We start from the raw sequence: 17,579 nt of genomic DNA, 5'->3' as shown, positions 1-17,579 counted from the left end.
GGATTGACTGCTCGTCCAGATTTAAGGTAAATGATTTTTTTTTGTTTTGGGTTTACTTTCCGTCTATTCTATAGATTTACACATCCCCCTCACACAGCACAGGCAGATCTGATACTGACAAATCTAAGCACTTTATTCTCTAACTTGACATTAAAAACGAAAAAAATCCCCTCTCTGTTTTCCACAAATTGGGAACTACTAAAACAACTTGATACAGAATACTCTCCCCTTACTATATACCCCATGGTACTTTATGTCACCAAAACATACTTTCTTCTCTTCAAATTAATTAGTGATTTCCATCCTAATAGAAAGTCTCCTAAAGAAGCCTACAGGCGAAATGTGTCGGGACAAAGATCGACGGTATTACATGTGACCACTAAAAAGTTCCAATGATTGAATAATATTTGGGTGACGACTATCATTATTTATATGAACACCAATACCAATTTCTGTACCATTGCTACTCTCTGTTTGAAGTAAACATGCTTTACATTGTATGCCAAAAAGCCCCTTCACTTTGCTATATTGTAAATATATAAGTGAAACAGGGCTGGCATAAAACCCAAATCTAAATACTCTTTCTGTTCTCTCCTCATAAGGAATACAGCGGTGTTCGCTGTCCACCCCAGCCAGTTGACAGAAAAGAGAAAAAAAAGCAGTAGACTGATAGCATGTTTCTTGTCAAGATATTGTATTTGATCCATGAAACTACATAAGTCATGAAGCGTTTAGCGTTTCCAGACATACCAAGCAGAGAATAAAGTGCATTACCTCTGGTTCTAGTAGATATATTAATATACTGGAGTGACCCTGTGCGTTACTATAGTTCAGTACTGGTTCTATAAAGCTATTTCTAAACCCTGATATAATCATGTATAAAATACGCAGTTCCAGCTTTTTACCTTGCTTATTCCGCAGCTCCTTGCCCCCTGAAGACACACCTAAGGATTTACTACTTTGTCTCTTTGCAGAATCCTCTCCAGCAGCCCGGGGTTCTGCTGCCGCCCTCGATCTGTTTGCTGCGGCTACCACTCCCTGGACAACAGGAGCGCTACCATGACGGCCTTTCTTATTTTTGCCACCCATTTTTTAGTTCTTCAGGAGGATACCTTATCTGATGTCTGTTGACACAAAAAGAAAATCAACAAATATTAATACATTGCTATAAAATCTGCAATTGAGAGAAGAGGGGGTGATTATCGGTCATGTGATAGAGAGATATCCCATATGCCATATCTAAATTAAACTGTGTAATAGATACAATAAACTCATTATTCATGGGGTTAATGATAATCTGATTATGTTATGGGAACACAGGAATGTTTCTGTTTCTTGCTTTCTTCACTTTGCCTTGTTCTTGGTTGTATTTGGTAGGTGGATTCCCTTCTCTCCTCTTTATTTTCTATACTCTTCTGTTTCCTTTTCTTCCTTTATTACCCTTGGTATATTAAGGGGAAAGACGTACAAAATCACTCCTATTGGATTGGTCCTTAATTATGGAAGGTATTTCCGCAGACAATGGCCCTGATTCATTAAAGCTCTCCAAGGCTGGAGAGAATACACTTTGATCAGTGAAGCTGGGTGATCCAGCTAACCTGGAATGGATCTGGTCCAGGATTCAAAACATTTGCTAGCCAATAATAAAAGGGTTTTAAGGAATCCATTACAGGTTTTCTGGATCACCCAGCTTCACTTATGAAAGTGTATTCTCTCCAGCATTGGAGAGCTTTAGTAAATCAGGGCCAATGAAATTGACTTTGTATTTTGTATGCTTTAGTAGCAGTCTATACTTGTTTTATTATCTGGAATATTATATGTATCAAGTGCTTGTTTTTGTTTTTTCCTCTGCTCTGTTCTGTTTTCTTTTCCTATGTTTTTTTTAATGCTTGTAATCTTTTCCTAAAAAAAATGTATTGTGCCAAAATAGATAATATGATTATTCCATCTCAATTCTAGTAAACTGAGATTTAATTCAGGCTGCTTTAAGCTTAAGAGGTGGTAAATTTCACAACCCAATGCCTTGGCACTGATCATGTGACCTCAGTGTAAAGTTATATGATAGAGAAAGCCATACATTAGTTATTTCAGTATTCATGATCATTACTTTAACCTCCCTGGCAATATGATTAATGAGGATTTTTAAATGTAAAAGCATTACATTTAAAAATCCTCATTATTTTAAATATTCCGCCAGGTCCCGCCTACCTGCCTAACGGCCCCGCCCTCCAGCCTAAGACTTGCGATCAAAAAACGTTATCAAAGTAATAAATCACTTTATTTATTTATTTGATAAGCACTTAGTTTCACATTTATTTTTTATATAAATTTGCTTTTTAAATTATATCTTTAATATATAAATTTATTAAACTAATTACATATCAATCAACCCAGAATGTATTATTTATTTATTAATTTAATTGATCACCAAAATTAATTGTGTTTTATTAATCACTTATAATCGAATTAATAGAAATTATTATAATTCTAATTATGTGTTCACAAAGGGTGTTCCCTCTCTGCTTTCTGCTCATCTAAATCAGGGGTCGGCAAACTTTCATGGCCACTAGGCCATTTCAGGGGTCGGCGGGAGCACACTAGGCCGGACTTTGAGTCCCGCCCTAATGGCTCCGCCCACCACCACCAGGGAACGCCCCCTGAAGTGAAATCCCTCTCCTCTGTATACATTGTGGAGAAAAGGGATTTCCCTTCAGGGAGCTTTCCCTATTTACCACAATGGCGGAAGTATCAACGCCGGCCGCAGTAAATAGGGGAGCAACAGCAAGGAGGCGGCACCGGAGCTAGCGGTAGTTCATAACGCCCCCGGCCGTTCCGGCCGGCAACCCGTGGCTCCGTGCACTATACGATTGTTTAAATTAATCGTGATTAATCGTTGATCTGTCATTAGTCATTTGTTTCCTAACGACAATTACTGCACGTGTATATGTAGCTTTAGGGTGAGAAAAGATTTTATTGATCCCAAATGAGTAGATAAACAGCTCAGATTATTTTGCTACATGCTGGGGCCCAAATCTTAAAGCCAGAGTGTAGCCAAAATGTTTTATTTTAGAAGGAGAATGAGGTTTATTGCAGTTTGTGTCCCTAAATGAAAACATTTTTGGTGGGGGAGGCAGAAGGGTTGGAATTTTGTTACTTTGCTGTCTCTACTGTACAACAAAAAAAAAACTCCCCTATTTTTTATAGCGGTGTCACAGCAGCCGGAAGTGAGGGGATAGCTTCATTGGGGACACAGAAAACCCTGACTGATATTGTTACTCTCGCTCTATATCAAACTAGAGATCTGGAGATAGAATTAGGTTGTGTGGAGAATGGTTGGAGGAGATGCTCAGAGATTTCATGGATTGCAGTAATATTAAATAATAACATTAATACAGCTCTGATCTCTCGATCCATTCGGGCTGCCTTTGAAAATATAGAGACGTATCAATATAATAAATACTACTTTATGAGAGTAGTCCCGGTTCTCTCACCCGCTGAACCCGGAGATCTCTGAACTCACCATGCACACATCGTCCCCATCACACACACAGCGTCACGGTTCTCCCCCAATTCTGCGTGACGTCACGGCTCATTTGCACACTGAACAGCAGAGCGCGGGGATCCACATACTTCCGGGTTCCATTCTAGCGGCCATTTTCTTTGCGACGCACCTTCTAATGATATAGCTATAGGTCGTCGGAAAAATGGCGCCAAGGGCACATTTTCAGCTTTGTGATACATTAGAGCTTTGTCTCTTTTGAAAAGCCTGCCCTAGACTTTACAACTGAAAGAAGCGCACAGAGTTTGCATCATCACAGTGCGGCCTCCGTTCACGCGTGATAGCCGGTTGGCATCATCTGGTTCTGAGCTGTTTCTTCCTTGTTTTAGGAAAAGTTTTTTATTCTTCTGCTGTATTCGGGTCGCTCCGCAGGCATGGCGGACGCATTCGGTGATGATTTGTTTAGCGTGTTCGATGAGGAGAGTCCGGCGAGCAGTAAAGCTGCGCCGTCTGTTCCGGCCACCGCCGGGGCTTCTGCCAGAGGGTAAGGATGGGGACTGGTGTCCTGCCAAGGTGAAAGGATGGGGGTACTGCATGAGTGTTACTATGGAGGACACGGGAGGGAGCGGGGGTCGTGTGCTGGTAAGGGGGGGGCATGGGCACTTGCTGGAGCGCTAACATGGGAGGGAGCTGGAGTCGTGCCAGGGTGCTAGCATGGGGTGAAAGTGGGGGTCCTGCTGCACCGTAAGCATGGGGGCCAAGAGGAGGTCCTGGTGGAGCATTGGCATGGGGGCAAGCGGGGATCCTGGCAGAGCATTGGCATGGGGGGGGGGGGGGGCTAATAGGGATCCTGTCAAGGGTGACAAGAGAAGTGCGGTCCTGCCAGAGTGTTAGAAATGAAGGTCCTGTCAGATGGCGATGATGGGGCCATTGGGGTCCTGCCAGAATGAATAGGAGGGAGGCCTCAAGATGTTCTGTATGTACAAACACTGACCACAGTTATTCTACGGTAGCAACAAATACAAAGGCCACTGACTCCTTGGTAGCCAAAGGAAAAGAAGTTGCATCATTGTAACTGACGTTCTTTTCCGCAAGCCTCCTCCTTTCCAGATTTCCTTTGCAACTTGGTACCTTGTATTAGAACTATAAAAACAAAAATATAAAAAAAAACACTTGCACTGCAAGTACATTTGTGATTCATTAAATTTGACCCTTTAAAGACAGCACATTTCTTCCTGAGATAACACAGGACGTGTGCACAAGACAGCTCTGAATTTCCCACAAGGGTTAATTTTGTGCCCTCATTAAAACTATAAAAAACTTCTAATAGGTTTTGCATGGTATTGGCCTATCAATGATAACACTTCACTAGATCATAACGTAGCGATTAGAAGTTCAAGTTATGAGTTACATATGCCTTAATACTGTTTGCTTCTGTTAGCAGGAAGAGAAATATTAAGGATCAAGCAGCAAATACAGGACCCGCAGCAGTGACAAAGCGAGAAGCCAGCTCTATTGATGGACCAGAGGAATGTATATTAGGAAAGAAACTGAAGCTTGATTCAACAGCTACAGATGAAATAAAGTAAGATTGCCCTTTTTCATATATTCATCAATGAACCTGGGTCGTCAAATGCTTTTTGTTAGCAATTTTTTTAAATCCTGGTCCAGATCTATTTCAGGTTTGCTGGGTTACGCAGGTTCACTGATGAAAGTGTATCCTCTCCAACCTTGGAGAGCTTTAGTTAGTACTAGGATCAAATCTTGACCAAGCGACCATCGTTATGGAGTTTTTTTTATACGTCCCATGTTTGCATGGATTTCTTTTCACATCCCAAAAACATACTGGTAGCTTAATTGCTTTTGCCCCATATGACCATGGTATACATATTGGATTTTGCTCTCCTTTGAGTACATGATAATATACATGGACCAAGCCTTCATATGAAAATCAGTATTTGCCTTTTTGTGCAGTGTTTTCAAAAAAAATCTAAAAATACTAACAAAACACATAATACAAACAAGATCATTTTGTGCTTCACCATTGTACTGCATTACAAGTATAACACAAATGTGATATTTTAATATGATGTTTTTTTAATGTCTTTTTGGGATTTCATCCATTGAACCCATTGCCACTCAAAAAGCGGCAAATAGTGCGACCCGGATTTATCTTGACATGAGAGTTTAGCTTTTAGCTCTATGCAAGTAGTCCTTGGCTTTTTTTTGCCATTCTCGTTATCCTTCCACCAATTCTGAGATTGATTTCTTGAATGTCCAGAAACCACTACTTAAAAAAAAAAAAAAATCGCTCCAATATATTTTTTCAGGGAAAACCATCATATGTGTCCCAACATTTTTAGGACAATACGTTGTTTCTTTACACACTTGATTTGCTTTACTCAATGAAGTATTTAAAGACAACTGCTTTTCATCTAATCACACTTTAGGAGGCATACATCACTTTTTAATGAGCTGTTAGTGTACCAACAAACTTTGTTCAGGCTGTACTCCAGGTCTGTGATATAAAAAAGTATTAAAGCAGTGGCAAGGTGTTTCTACATAACGTAAAAAAGAGTAAAACTAATGGTGAAGGCTTAGTTAGTACTTTATTTTATACAGAATTAAAGAGGTAAAAAGGTATATTTTGCTATCCTTGCAGTGAACATCTAGAAATATTAATTTTGCTTTATTTGTGAAAAGCTGTCAATGTGCTGTGTGAGAGGCAGGTCTCCTTGTCACTGCTAGTCTTACCAGGTATAACGTGAGATTTGGTCATATCAATACTGAGCAGTGTGCTGTAATCAGTAACTGCAATGCATACATCTCCTTTGCTCATGCTTCTTTCTTTCTGTGGATCTGAGCTTTCGTCACCTCCGCTTCTTGTATATCTCCAACCAGTTAGAATAGAAACTGCTCTAATTTGAGTGAGCAAAGCCCTGCTTCTATAAAAATAGAAACCACTGCATAGAGACAAATTCAAGGTATGATTGGTTGTAATAGGGAGAAAATCAGCTGAGAGGAGCTTACAAGGAATACCAATAACTAGTTCTTTGCCTCCGGCTCCCTAAATTTAACACACCTTACACAGTGCAACATTCTTTTTCTTTTTTTTATGCTGAGCTTTACAGTAAAATCGTAGAACAATAAAAGATTACAAGAAAGCTAGGGTATGTTTGCGGCAACAAAATTATATTGTGATAGAACAATCAGTTCAAAATACATTCAGACACATACAAGGTTTTTTACTTTTTCCATATGCTGTGTACTTATAAATATTCTGTCTTTTATTATTGTATAGTATAAGACAATGTGCTCTTTAGCCCCTGATGAAGCGGAATGGAGAAACGCGTCAGGTGTGAGACCTTAACACTTACCATTTTAATAGGGACTATACTGTACTAACTTAGCTAACATCTCTCTACATCAACTAGATGGAAAAAGTGAAAAAAAACCTTGTGTGTATCTGAATGTATTTTGACCTGATTGTTCTGTCAAAATAATTTTTTTGCCGCAGATATACCCTAGCTTTCTGCACTACCACTTTCTTGCACTACCCTTTCTTGTAATCTTTTATTGTTCCTGTTTGTTATAAGGGGAGCGGCTCTCTGCTAATCGTTTGGGGAATATGGAGTAATACTTTTTACAGTAAAATCGTAAATACAATCTCATACATCTTCTTTGTATGTACTTTATTAAAGTAAAATTGAAATTAAAATATTACATTTATTTTTTTTGCTATTTTACAGTCTGGTTGATTTAATGCCAAGGATAAAGGTGCAAGAAGTGGATACAGTTGAGGGCTGCACACATGAGGTATAGTTGTCTGTAATGTGGGATGAGGTTCATTGTTTTCTTATTATGATGTGCATGTATTGGCTGACTTATGTAAAGATCACCTGCACTGTCACTGTCGCTCCACTCTTCGTAAGGGTTTTATCTGTCATCGTTTAGGAGAAATATTCCTCCAGTAAGGATTTTTTCAATTGAATTTGGTAAGGCATAAAAGTTATTCCAGGTTTATTTCTGTCCACATTGCCAATAGGAAAATTCTTTTCACTTTCTATCCATGACAAGGACAGGAAATGAAGAGAATTCTACAACAATTCTCCTCACACATTGTCATCACCCCACTTAAATGATTGTTAATGATTTTTAGTCCACATTGTATAAAATATGCCAAAATAATTTTGTTTTTGTTTTCTTAGGTGGCTCTACCTGCTGACGATGAGTACATGCCTCTTAGGCCACGGGTTGGAAAAGCGGCTAAGGTTTGTTGTGGATCTATGTGTGTTGTGCACATTTAAACCCAGTGTACTTTTATTCTGGATTTTAGCAATTTTACCAAATTGTAAAGACAAAGTAAACTAAAAAATGCCCCCCCCCCCCGCCCCCCCCCAAAAAATCCACTTAACCTTCAATCCCGCAGCGCAGTCGATCAGTCCCGAGGTGTCTTCCATCGGGTCCCACGTTGTCCCCGCATCTGTCTCTGAGCCAGCCCACCGGGTGCTGCCATCTTCTCCTCTTTTTTCTGGTTCTTCTTCCTACGTGTCACCCGACCTAGGTGCGAGATCGGGTAAAGTAGGTTGGAAAAAACTTGCTGATCTTGGCAATTTTTTTCTCCTTTTCATGGAAAGGCTTCCTCTGCGCATGCCTGAGGAGTCTACCGGGATGCGTGACGTAGGTATCCCGTGAGACTTTGCGCTCCCATTCATTCAGAATTAGGGCTTGTGCTGCACCCTTTTTTTATTAACCTCCCTAGCAGTCTAAAGCCGTCCAAATTTCCTTGCAAAAAACTGTAACAATTTTTGCATGAAAATTTATTTTTCATTGTAGGCTATAATTCTTAGCCATAACTCACCGATAATAAATAATTTAACAAATTTATTAACAAACTTTAATAACAAAAACAAAAAACATGTAATGTAACTGTACAATAGCATATGTAATTTTATATATAGTGACACCCAGACAGGATTGGAGGTGGAAGGGAGATATATTTTGCCCAGGATTCCTCTTTTATGTAAGGTATATTTGCCCAAGATTCCTCTCCTGTGTGAAGTAGCAGGTGGAAGACTCTCACCTATGGGATAGTTAATGAAGAAACACTAAGGGTGGGGATATACCGTGTTTCCCCGATTTTAGGACATCCCCATTAAGTAAGCCCCCCCGATTTTTAAAAAAATAATTAAAATAGGACACTCACCCGTTTATAAGACAGCTCCGGGTATCTGATCCTGCGTGTGTGTCCTTTATGCTGGCTGCAGCGTGTGTGTCTCTGATGCTGGCTGCAGGGCGTGTCTATTCCTGAGCCAAACTGAAAGTAAAAAGCCTGCACACGATTCTGATAATGAGTGACTTTCAACAATAAATGTGTACTGTAGTCTTCTTCATGGAAAAATAAGACATCCCCTGAAAATAAGACCCGGGGCATATTTTGGCATTTCAAAAAATATAAGAGAGTGCCTTATAATCGGGGAAACAGGGTAACATAGAGCCAGGAGCTTTTGGAATCCATGGGGTTGAGGACTGAGAGTTATTTAGACAATCCTCAGCTGCGGAGTATCGCTCCACCAGATCCACATGCTGCACCACTTCCTGCAAGACTTGGCGTTTTTTATTTGTGGCCTCTCAGGGTGGCCAGCTGTGCAGACAGTAAGCGGTTGGCTTCTTGCATTTGTGCGCTGTTGTTCTCTGGTTGCCTCCTGCTGGATGATATTTGTGTGCCGTTGCTCTTTGGTTGCCTGCTGGGCTGCCGCAGACTGTATCAGGGCCTTTACCACGTCATCCATTTTCAGATTTTAATGTGTTGCCGCATCTTCCACCACTTGTGAGGGGTTAACCTCAGGATCACCTTTGCTGGGGTCAAAGGACACTTGTCTGATTCATCCAATTCAGATCACACACTGAGGTAAAGGTGTTAAACTGACTTGTAGTCAGGTTTATTTGAAGGTTGCAGATAAAATAACAAAAATAGCAAAAGAAAACCTTGCCTGCCGCCACTTACTATACATCTGATGTTCCTGTCTATCAGCTGGAGGGCTTCTCCCTGTCAGCTCCAAACAAAGCTTTCAGCAACCTTCTGCTCACTTTCCAGCTCACTGACCCAGACTGACTTTCTGAGTCTCTTAGCCGAGCTCCCTTACAGACCGACTGTCTGTGTCTCCAGCATAGCTCACTCACACAGTCCACCTGGCTGTGTCTTCAAACAGAGCTCTCTCCAAATAGAGCTGCACTGACACAAACCCCTGTCTGTGTCTCTCCAAGTTAAGCTACTGACTGAGCTCCTGTCTCTGTTTTATCCCCACCCTTGGTTGTGCTTCATTATCTATCTCCCAGGTGAGTCTTCCACCTGCTACTTCACACAGGAGAGGAATCTTGGGCAAATATACCTCACATAAAAGAGGAATCTTGGGCAAATATACCTCACATAAAAGAGGAATCCTGGGCAAATATATAATACGAATACGAATCCTGGGCAAATATACGAATCCTGTCACAATAAATATATATATATATATATATATATATATATATATATATATATATATATATATATATATATATATATATATATATATATATATATATATATATCGGGGGTCGTCTTATACGCCGGGTACTTACCTGCAGTATGAAGCAAGGGGAAGCAAGCTGCACACAGAGGAGAACGTGAGCCTGGGTTGGCTCTCCAGCAGAGGAGGAGTGTGGAGAGCGAGGGGCAGTGTAGGCTGTTACCGCCTCCTGTATCCCTCCTCCAAATACCAGTACTGTACTGTTCCTTCTGCCTCTCAGTTCTCGCACAATAGCGAGATCTGACAGGCAGCAGGAACAGTACAATACTGAGCGTATAAGTCGACCCCCAACTGATTGGTTAGAGTGGTCTGCCAATTAATTGGCAGACCACTCTAACCAATCAGTTGGGGGTCGTCTTATACGCCCAGTCATCTTTTACGCCGGAAAATACGGTATATATATTATTTCTTTGTATTGGACTCAATACAGCTATTTTGTATTGAATCCAATATAAAATTATTTGAATTTCCCACCAATCCTCCCGTCCGCATCGACGCATGCACTGCCATCACCGGGAAACCTTGGAGTCACACTCGGGAATACCGCTAGGGGGGTTAAGAAAAAAAAGGACTTGCACGTAAAAAAAAAAAAACAAAAAAAAAAACACAGAATTTTTACTTTATGTAAAAGGGTTGTCCACCCTTTTACGTGAAATTTCTGAGTTTAGGTACGCTTTAACTTAAAGTGAACCTGCACCTAGCTCTAGCTTTATGGGGAGAATATTCTTCACAACTCTAGAAGAATCGTAAGGCAGTTTTTTTCCTTTTATTGAAGCAGAATCTTGGCAATGTGCCAATCTTTTAATGTTAACAGATTGAAATCGTGTGCTCTTTTTTTCTGTTGCAAAAGAATATGTAAATATTTTAATGCCCAAAGTCTATGGCACAGGTGCAATTTAAAGTTAAATGAATAAATGTGCCTGAAAATCTCCCTTTCCTTCCTACACTGCATAGTCAATAGGAAAGCTCTACTATTTTCTATCACACCTTTACAATTTCCTGTATTTTCTGCCTGCTCATTGAGTTGTGTTTGCTGCATGTTTTTATCATGTGTTACCACATTTATTAATTTCTAAAATTATTATTTGCGTAGTGCTTTCACAGTGCATAACCATTAATATATATATATTGTATATCCAGAGGCAGCCTGTTAAAGTTGTCTGAAGTTGTGCTTTCAATACATGTTATAGCACAAATATGCTATATTATGCAGTACACTAGAGCTTTATTTTTAATGTCCCTCCCTAATGACTCCCTTTACATTTATTTATTTTTATTTTTTACAAAAATAGGCAACAGCAGTATTCTAAAATGCATGTAAATTTTATTGAATATATAACTGCTCTGTTTTGTATCTTTCTGGAGTTATGCTTTAAATTTACCTTGATGAATTGTCAAGATATACATTTAGCATATTTTGTTTTCTAAGATCTGGAATATTTATATCATTATGAACTCTTCTTTTATTGCATTATATGGCTTTTATTTCCTTTTTCTGCTTTTTTTTTTAGGAATATCCATTCATACTGGATCCATTTCAGAGAGAGGCCCTTCTGTGTATTGATAACAACCAGTCTGTTCTTGTGTCTGCTCATACATCAGCTGGAAAAACAGTGTGTGCAGAGTATGTATTTTGTTTCTCATTTACATATAGGAAAAGTGTGATAGCTATTCATTGTGCATTGATCTACTTCTAATAAACCTTAGTTTGGATAGGTTGCGGAGATATAGCTTTTCATTACCTGTTAAGATATTCTCTTACTGCTATCCCAATGACCACTCATAAAATGCTGGAATCTTCTTGCCAGAGACTATAAAGCCTATAATAGCTGGAACATTTTTTTTTTTGGGGGGGGGGGCCTGATTAAAAAATATTCAAAGGTGAAAAAACATAACAATGCACACATTATCACAATGCAGCTTGGTGTACCCTAAATGATACTCTTAATATTTACTGCAATATTAAGTGTTTCCTCTGCTGTGTCCCTACTTGAGAGATTTCCTTTGCTTCGTCTCCAGTAACCAATCCGTATGAGATTACTAATATTAATAATATTTAGGATTTATATAGCACCAACATATTACACAGCGCTGTACACTACTTTCCTACTATATTCAAACTTAGTGAAGTGTAGCTGTGCCAGTTTTTATTTTTGTTTTTTTTTTTTTTTTTTCATGTCCGTGACAAGGTCATTACATGAAAATGTATTAGAAATCTGTTCATGCATACTGAATAGTCAGGGTTTGGGCTGAAGTAGTGCTTTAGATTGTAATATGTTTTATTTTATTGCCAATTATCTCTTCTTTTCCTTTTGACAGATATGCTATAGCCCTGGCTCTCAGGGAAAAGCAGAGAGTAATTTTTACCAGCCCCATCAAAGCTTTGAGTAACCAGAAATACAGAGAAATGTATGAAGAGTTCAGTGATGTAGGTCTGATGACCGGAGATGTAACAATCAACCCTACAGCCTCCTGCCTTGTAATGACAACTGAGGTAGTATTCATTTGTAAATTTTTAGCTGGTACAAAGCAATGTATTTAACTGCATTGTGATAATAATTCTCTATAATCTGCAGATCTTGCGAAGCATGTTATACAGAGGCTCAGAAGTCATGAGAGAAGTTGCCTGGGTCATTTTTGATGAAATCCATTACATGAGAGATTCAGGTACTATGGCGTGTAAACATTTACAGATGTGGCTAATTGAGAATAAAAACTGTAGCTACAAAGCTTCCTCAAAGAATAGAATTATGAGAAATTACGTTTAATTTCATTTCAAGACAGCATGCTGTTCCTGCATTGTGTACAGACAGCTTTGATCAACCTTTACACAGTTCTTTTAAATATTTTGTCAGCAGGCACTAAAGTGCATTGAGATACTTTGATGGAAATCTGGTCACATGCTTTACTGACTTTAATGTTAGAAGAACCTTATGAATAATCTCACCTTGATAGGTTTTTGGCAGACAGAAAGAGCCAAAGTGGATTTTCTGCAGAGAAAAAAGTAAAACAAGTGTTTCACAAAAATGTATTTAACCCAGATGCTGGGTTCCCTCCTTTTGAATGCACTTCCAGACCTTTACTGCAGCGGCTTTCAGATGCTGTTTGTTTGTGGGCCTTTCTGTCCGAAGTTTAGTCTTCAACAAGCGAAATGCATGCTCAATTCGGTTCAGATCGAGTGACTGACTTGGCCAAGAATATTCCACTTCTTTGCTTTAATAAACTCCTGGGTTGCTTTGGCTGTATGTTTTGGGTTATTGTCCATCTGTATTATGAAACGCCTCCCAATCAATGTGACTGCATTTAGCTGGATTTGAGCAGACAGTATGTCTCTGAACACCTCCGAATTCATTCAGCTGCTTCTGTCCTGTGTCACATCATGGATAAACACTAATGTCCCAGTGCCACTGGCAGCCATGCACGCCCAAGCCATCACACTGCCTCCGCCATGTTTTACAGATGATGTGGTATGCTTTGGATCATAAGCTGTTCCACGCCTTCTCCATACTTTTTTCTTGCCATCATTCTGGTAAAGGTTGATCTAGACTTGGATATCGATATGCCTACTTCCTGGAGAGTGTTGTTCACTTGGTTGGCTGTTGTGAAGGGGTTTCTCTTCACCATGGAAACGATTCTGCCATCATCCACCACTGTTGTCTTCCGTGGATGCCCCCCCCCACAACTCCATACCTTTTATCTGCTTAATTGATAATGACAACAAAGGAATTGCCCACACCAGCCCATGAAATAGCCTTTGAGTCAATTGTTCAATTATTTTTAAACCCCTGAAATGAAGTGATTGTGTAAAAAAAGAAAAAAAAAAAAAGGCTTTAGGTTCTCACATTTTTATGCAATCTTTTTGTTCCATTCGAGTTGTTTCATTCAAAAATAATTGTGTTAATGTACAGAACCAAAATTAGAAAAAAGGTGTCTGTCCCAATATTTATGGACCTAACTGTATGTGCATTTGGCTGTACTAGCCAGATTTTAGTTAGATGTCAGTTCTACATCCTTGTAATGTACAGCATGTGTTCTGTTCTCTGTCAGCAAATTTGAGACCGTCTGACAATGGTTTTTATATATTCTTTATTTATCAGAAAGAGGAGTAGTATGGGAAGAAACTATTATCCTTCTACCAGATAATGTACATTATGTCTTCTTGTCTGCCACCATACCCAACGCCCGCCAGTTTGCAGAATGGATCTGCCACTTACATAAACAGGTAACTATATTGCCCTATGCAGAGTGGACTGTTCTCTATCTGTGATTGTTAATTTGAATCTGTAATAGAAATGTGTTTTCATGATATATAAATTCCATAATTTTGTGCACACCAGCTGTAAATACTATTCATGCTCACTTAACCACTTCATTGTTGGTGAAGTATGCAACACTTCATACCAATAAACTTGTTTAAAAGAGGGTTAAAAGCATCTGTGCATGGGATACATTTCTCCCCACCATTAGTTAAAGGTGATCTGGTTGAGCTGTAAAGCTACATTTTGTAGTCAGTATAGCATTAGTTGTGATCAAAGAATTTAATTAGAAGTCCATTGAACTCTGTGTTTTCTCAACCAGAGTTTTGTGGAACCCTAGGTTTCCTCTTGAGTTTGCTAGGTGCTACTTAAGCAATTTGTTACTGATGCCAATTATCTTTTTGGCTATATAAAAAAAAGGTTGATAGACCTGAACTTTTTTTTAATATTTTTACTTCACTGAAATTTTGTTTCTGTTCACAAAATGACAACTTCTGTCTGCAGGGACACCGAGGGCAGACCAAAGGTCCTCAGAAACTTAGGCTATGCACACGTGTCAGATGATTCTCCGCCGATACAAGCCGTTGGACTCGGATGGGAATCTGACGTGTACAGAGGTGGTCCAATGTTGTTCATGGATCTGTCCTGACGGATCCATGAACAGAAGACTAACGATTGCAATGGAAGTGAAGGGAGGAGAGCAGGAATTAAAATATAACTGCGCAGTATTCACAGTGCTCGTTCATTCATCTTTCAGTCCTTTGTCTTTGGAAGCGATCGTGAAAGATTGTTTCCAACGACAAAAAATCTAGCGTGTGTACGCAGTTTTAGATTAAATTTTTCGGTTGTTAGATGGCACTAGTTATAGTTATTGTTTGGTTGCTGTCGTTCCTATAAACCAATAGATGGCGCTACTTTCTGTTTATCGTTTGTGGTTACTAAAGTTACCTTAAGCCAATAGATGGCGCTATTTTTTATGTAATCGTTTAGTTATTGTAGTCACCTTAAACCAATAGATGGCGCAGGATATTTGTTGAGCAGAGATTTTCACCAATAGATGGCGCTAGATGATGACACTGGGCTGGACGGGGACATTTGGTTGCAATATTTTCAGTATACCAATAGATGGCTATGACGTACACATTCAATACAGAACTGCGGCTCTCATACACCAATAGATGGCGCTGTTTTGTCAACGTTCTTGTTCTGTGGTAATCATAGCTAACCAATAGATGGCGCTGGATGGCCTGATGTATTGATGAAATGCTAAAGTTCAAGCAAACCAAAAAATGGTGCTTTTTAGTAAGCTTCTATAATTGTAAAACCAATAGATGGCGCTGAAGGGAGCAATTACGGTATGTCTATGTACTGAGCTGCTGCAGTCATGTTAAACCAATAGATGGTACACAATATCTTCTTATAGATATACTTAGCAATTATTTTTTTATTTTTTTAAAGCTAAAAACCTGTAAAATAGTAAAGCATATTTTTTTCTGCTGTCAAATCTGTATTTTTATTTAAAAATACACAATAATTACCCTTTGTTGGTAAAAGTGCATTGAATAAACAAATATGCAAAGACCCATTGTGTACATTGGTGAAATACCATACTATGATCAAAATTGTCTGTTGTGCCAAGAGCATTTTAGTTTAGGTTTCACGATTAAGGTTTCTGTGGGAGATACTTAATTTTACACCTGCCCGTATTTAACAGAAACCACTGTCATACATATTTGTTTAGTAATTCTGAACTTGGTTAATGTTTATATTTGAGAGTTGCTGTTCAGCTAATAGCTGGCCCTAAAGTTTTATTATAGTATAATTATTTTTTTTAGGCAAAATATGGTCTGATTTTGGTCTGTTGTGAAAAGTATTTATTTCAGAGCACTGCTACTTAATCAATGCCAGATACTTTCCCACATATGCAGTTAAAATCTGATAAATGATAACTATTAAAATATTATTATACTTTATGGGGTTACTCGTTAATGTGAGCTCATATATAGTGCCACTTTTTTGACAAAGAAAGCTCTGTTTATAGTGTCCCAGCACTAGTTAACTTATTTGGAGTAGGGGAAGGTGAGTTAATTAATGGCAGACCAATAAATGCTGTATGATTCTTTAGGTTTGAGAAAAGTCAATTAGTAAAATTGAGTTGCTGAGATAATGGGGTTAAGAAGTATGTAGTAGTAAACCAACAGATGGCGCTAAAGAGTTTGTTTTTTTTTTTTTTTTTTTTTTTTTTTTTTGAAGTTTAGAAAAATAAAATGGTAATAAACCAGATAGCAAACAATAGTTTTATAAGGTGAGGAAAATGGTAATAAACTAGTACATGTCACCATAGTGTATTTGAGTAAAGATGGGTGAAATTGTACCAAATACAAATGCTGAGGAGTTCTATGTTGAAAATGATAAATGATGAAATCTAAAACTGTAATAGACTGTCATTGAGTCATGAAGTCGAGAAGAGTTAAACAGTAATATGTCTATAGATGGCACTATAGAGTTCTATTAGAGTCGAGAAGTAGTAATACGACAATAGATGGCGCAAGTAGAGTTCTATCAATTTAAAATGATGGATGGCAATGAATAGTTAAAAAGTTGAAAAATAATAAATTAATAGATCGTACCAAAGACACGTGATGTACATCAATATATGGTGCTGTGAGCTTTTTATGAAATAGAGAAAGGTGAAACTTGAGGTTTTGTTTTGTTTTGTTTTTGTAGTCAAGAAGGGTGAAATAATAGTAAAACCAATGGATGGTGCTGTAGGTCTCTATTAGGCTTAGTGAAAATAGAAATACAAAGATAATTGGCAATTAGTTATACTGAGCAGAGAACACGTGAAGTAATAATTAAATCAAAAGCTGGCATTGGTAACACACTAGTAAAAGGCGCCATGGAGATTTTGTAGTTAACAAGAAGTGAAAATAAATTACACCAATAGATGGCATTAAAGAGTTCTTTTAGAGTTGTGGAGAATGAAATAACAAACCGATAAATAGCACAATAGAGTTATTTTGAGATCGTTATATGAAACCAATAGTAGATGCGAAAGTCATGCTCAAAAACAAGGATATAATATACACCAATAGATAATTACATTGGTAATGACAAGGTGAATGCAGCCATGTAACTGTACTTGCAATATAACAATAGCACTGTTTTTTATCATTTGTTCTAATGGTTAAAATGTGTTGACAATCTTTTAAGGTGTCTACATCTTTTGTCTTAGTCCTGCTAACCCAA

At 38.4% G+C, this 17,579-nt stretch overlaps 2 protein-coding genes across 3 annotated transcripts in view; one reads left to right on the top strand and one right to left on the bottom strand.

Annotated features, from left to right (window-relative positions):
* The window catches only part of DHX29 (DExH-box helicase 29), a 29,403-nt gene extending 25,794 nt beyond the window's left edge, over positions 1-3,609 (bottom strand). Inside the window, exons 1-2 of the mRNA XM_072416433.1 lie at positions 3,521-3,609; positions 906-1,124 (exon numbers count right to left, since the gene is read on the bottom strand). Of these exons, the coding sequence (XP_072272534.1) occupies positions 906-1,089 (184 nt within the window). The 5' untranslated portion in view covers positions 1,090-1,124; positions 3,521-3,609. The remainder of the gene's footprint in view (positions 1-905; positions 1,125-3,520) is intronic.
* A 162-nt stretch (positions 3,610-3,771) lies between these two features.
* MTREX (Mtr4 exosome RNA helicase) overlaps positions 3,772-17,579 on the top strand; it is a 54,807-nt gene continuing 40,999 nt past the window's right edge. The window contains exons 1-8 of one of the 2 annotated variants that reach the window (XM_072416434.1): positions 3,772-4,043; positions 4,941-5,084; positions 7,249-7,315; positions 7,708-7,770; positions 11,586-11,698; positions 12,394-12,568; positions 12,651-12,741; positions 14,172-14,296. In XM_072416434.1, the coding sequence (XP_072272535.1) occupies positions 3,934-4,043; positions 4,941-5,084; positions 7,249-7,315; positions 7,708-7,770; positions 11,586-11,698; positions 12,394-12,568; positions 12,651-12,741; positions 14,172-14,296 (888 nt within the window). In that variant the 5' untranslated portion in view covers positions 3,772-3,933. The remainder of the gene's footprint in view (positions 4,044-4,940; positions 5,085-7,248; positions 7,316-7,707; positions 7,771-11,585; positions 11,699-12,393; positions 12,569-12,650; positions 12,742-14,171; positions 14,297-17,579) is intronic. The other variant, XM_072416435.1, reaches the window with a different exon arrangement.

Source organism: Pyxicephalus adspersus, chromosome 6 (genome assembly GCF_032062135.1).
Source record: "Pyxicephalus adspersus chromosome 6, UCB_Pads_2.0, whole genome shotgun sequence".
Lineage (NCBI taxonomy): Eukaryota > Metazoa > Chordata > Amphibia > Anura > Pyxicephalidae > Pyxicephalus > Pyxicephalus adspersus.
The sequence above is the reverse complement of the archived record's forward strand: the minus strand, read 5'-3'. Positions and strand labels throughout refer to the sequence as shown.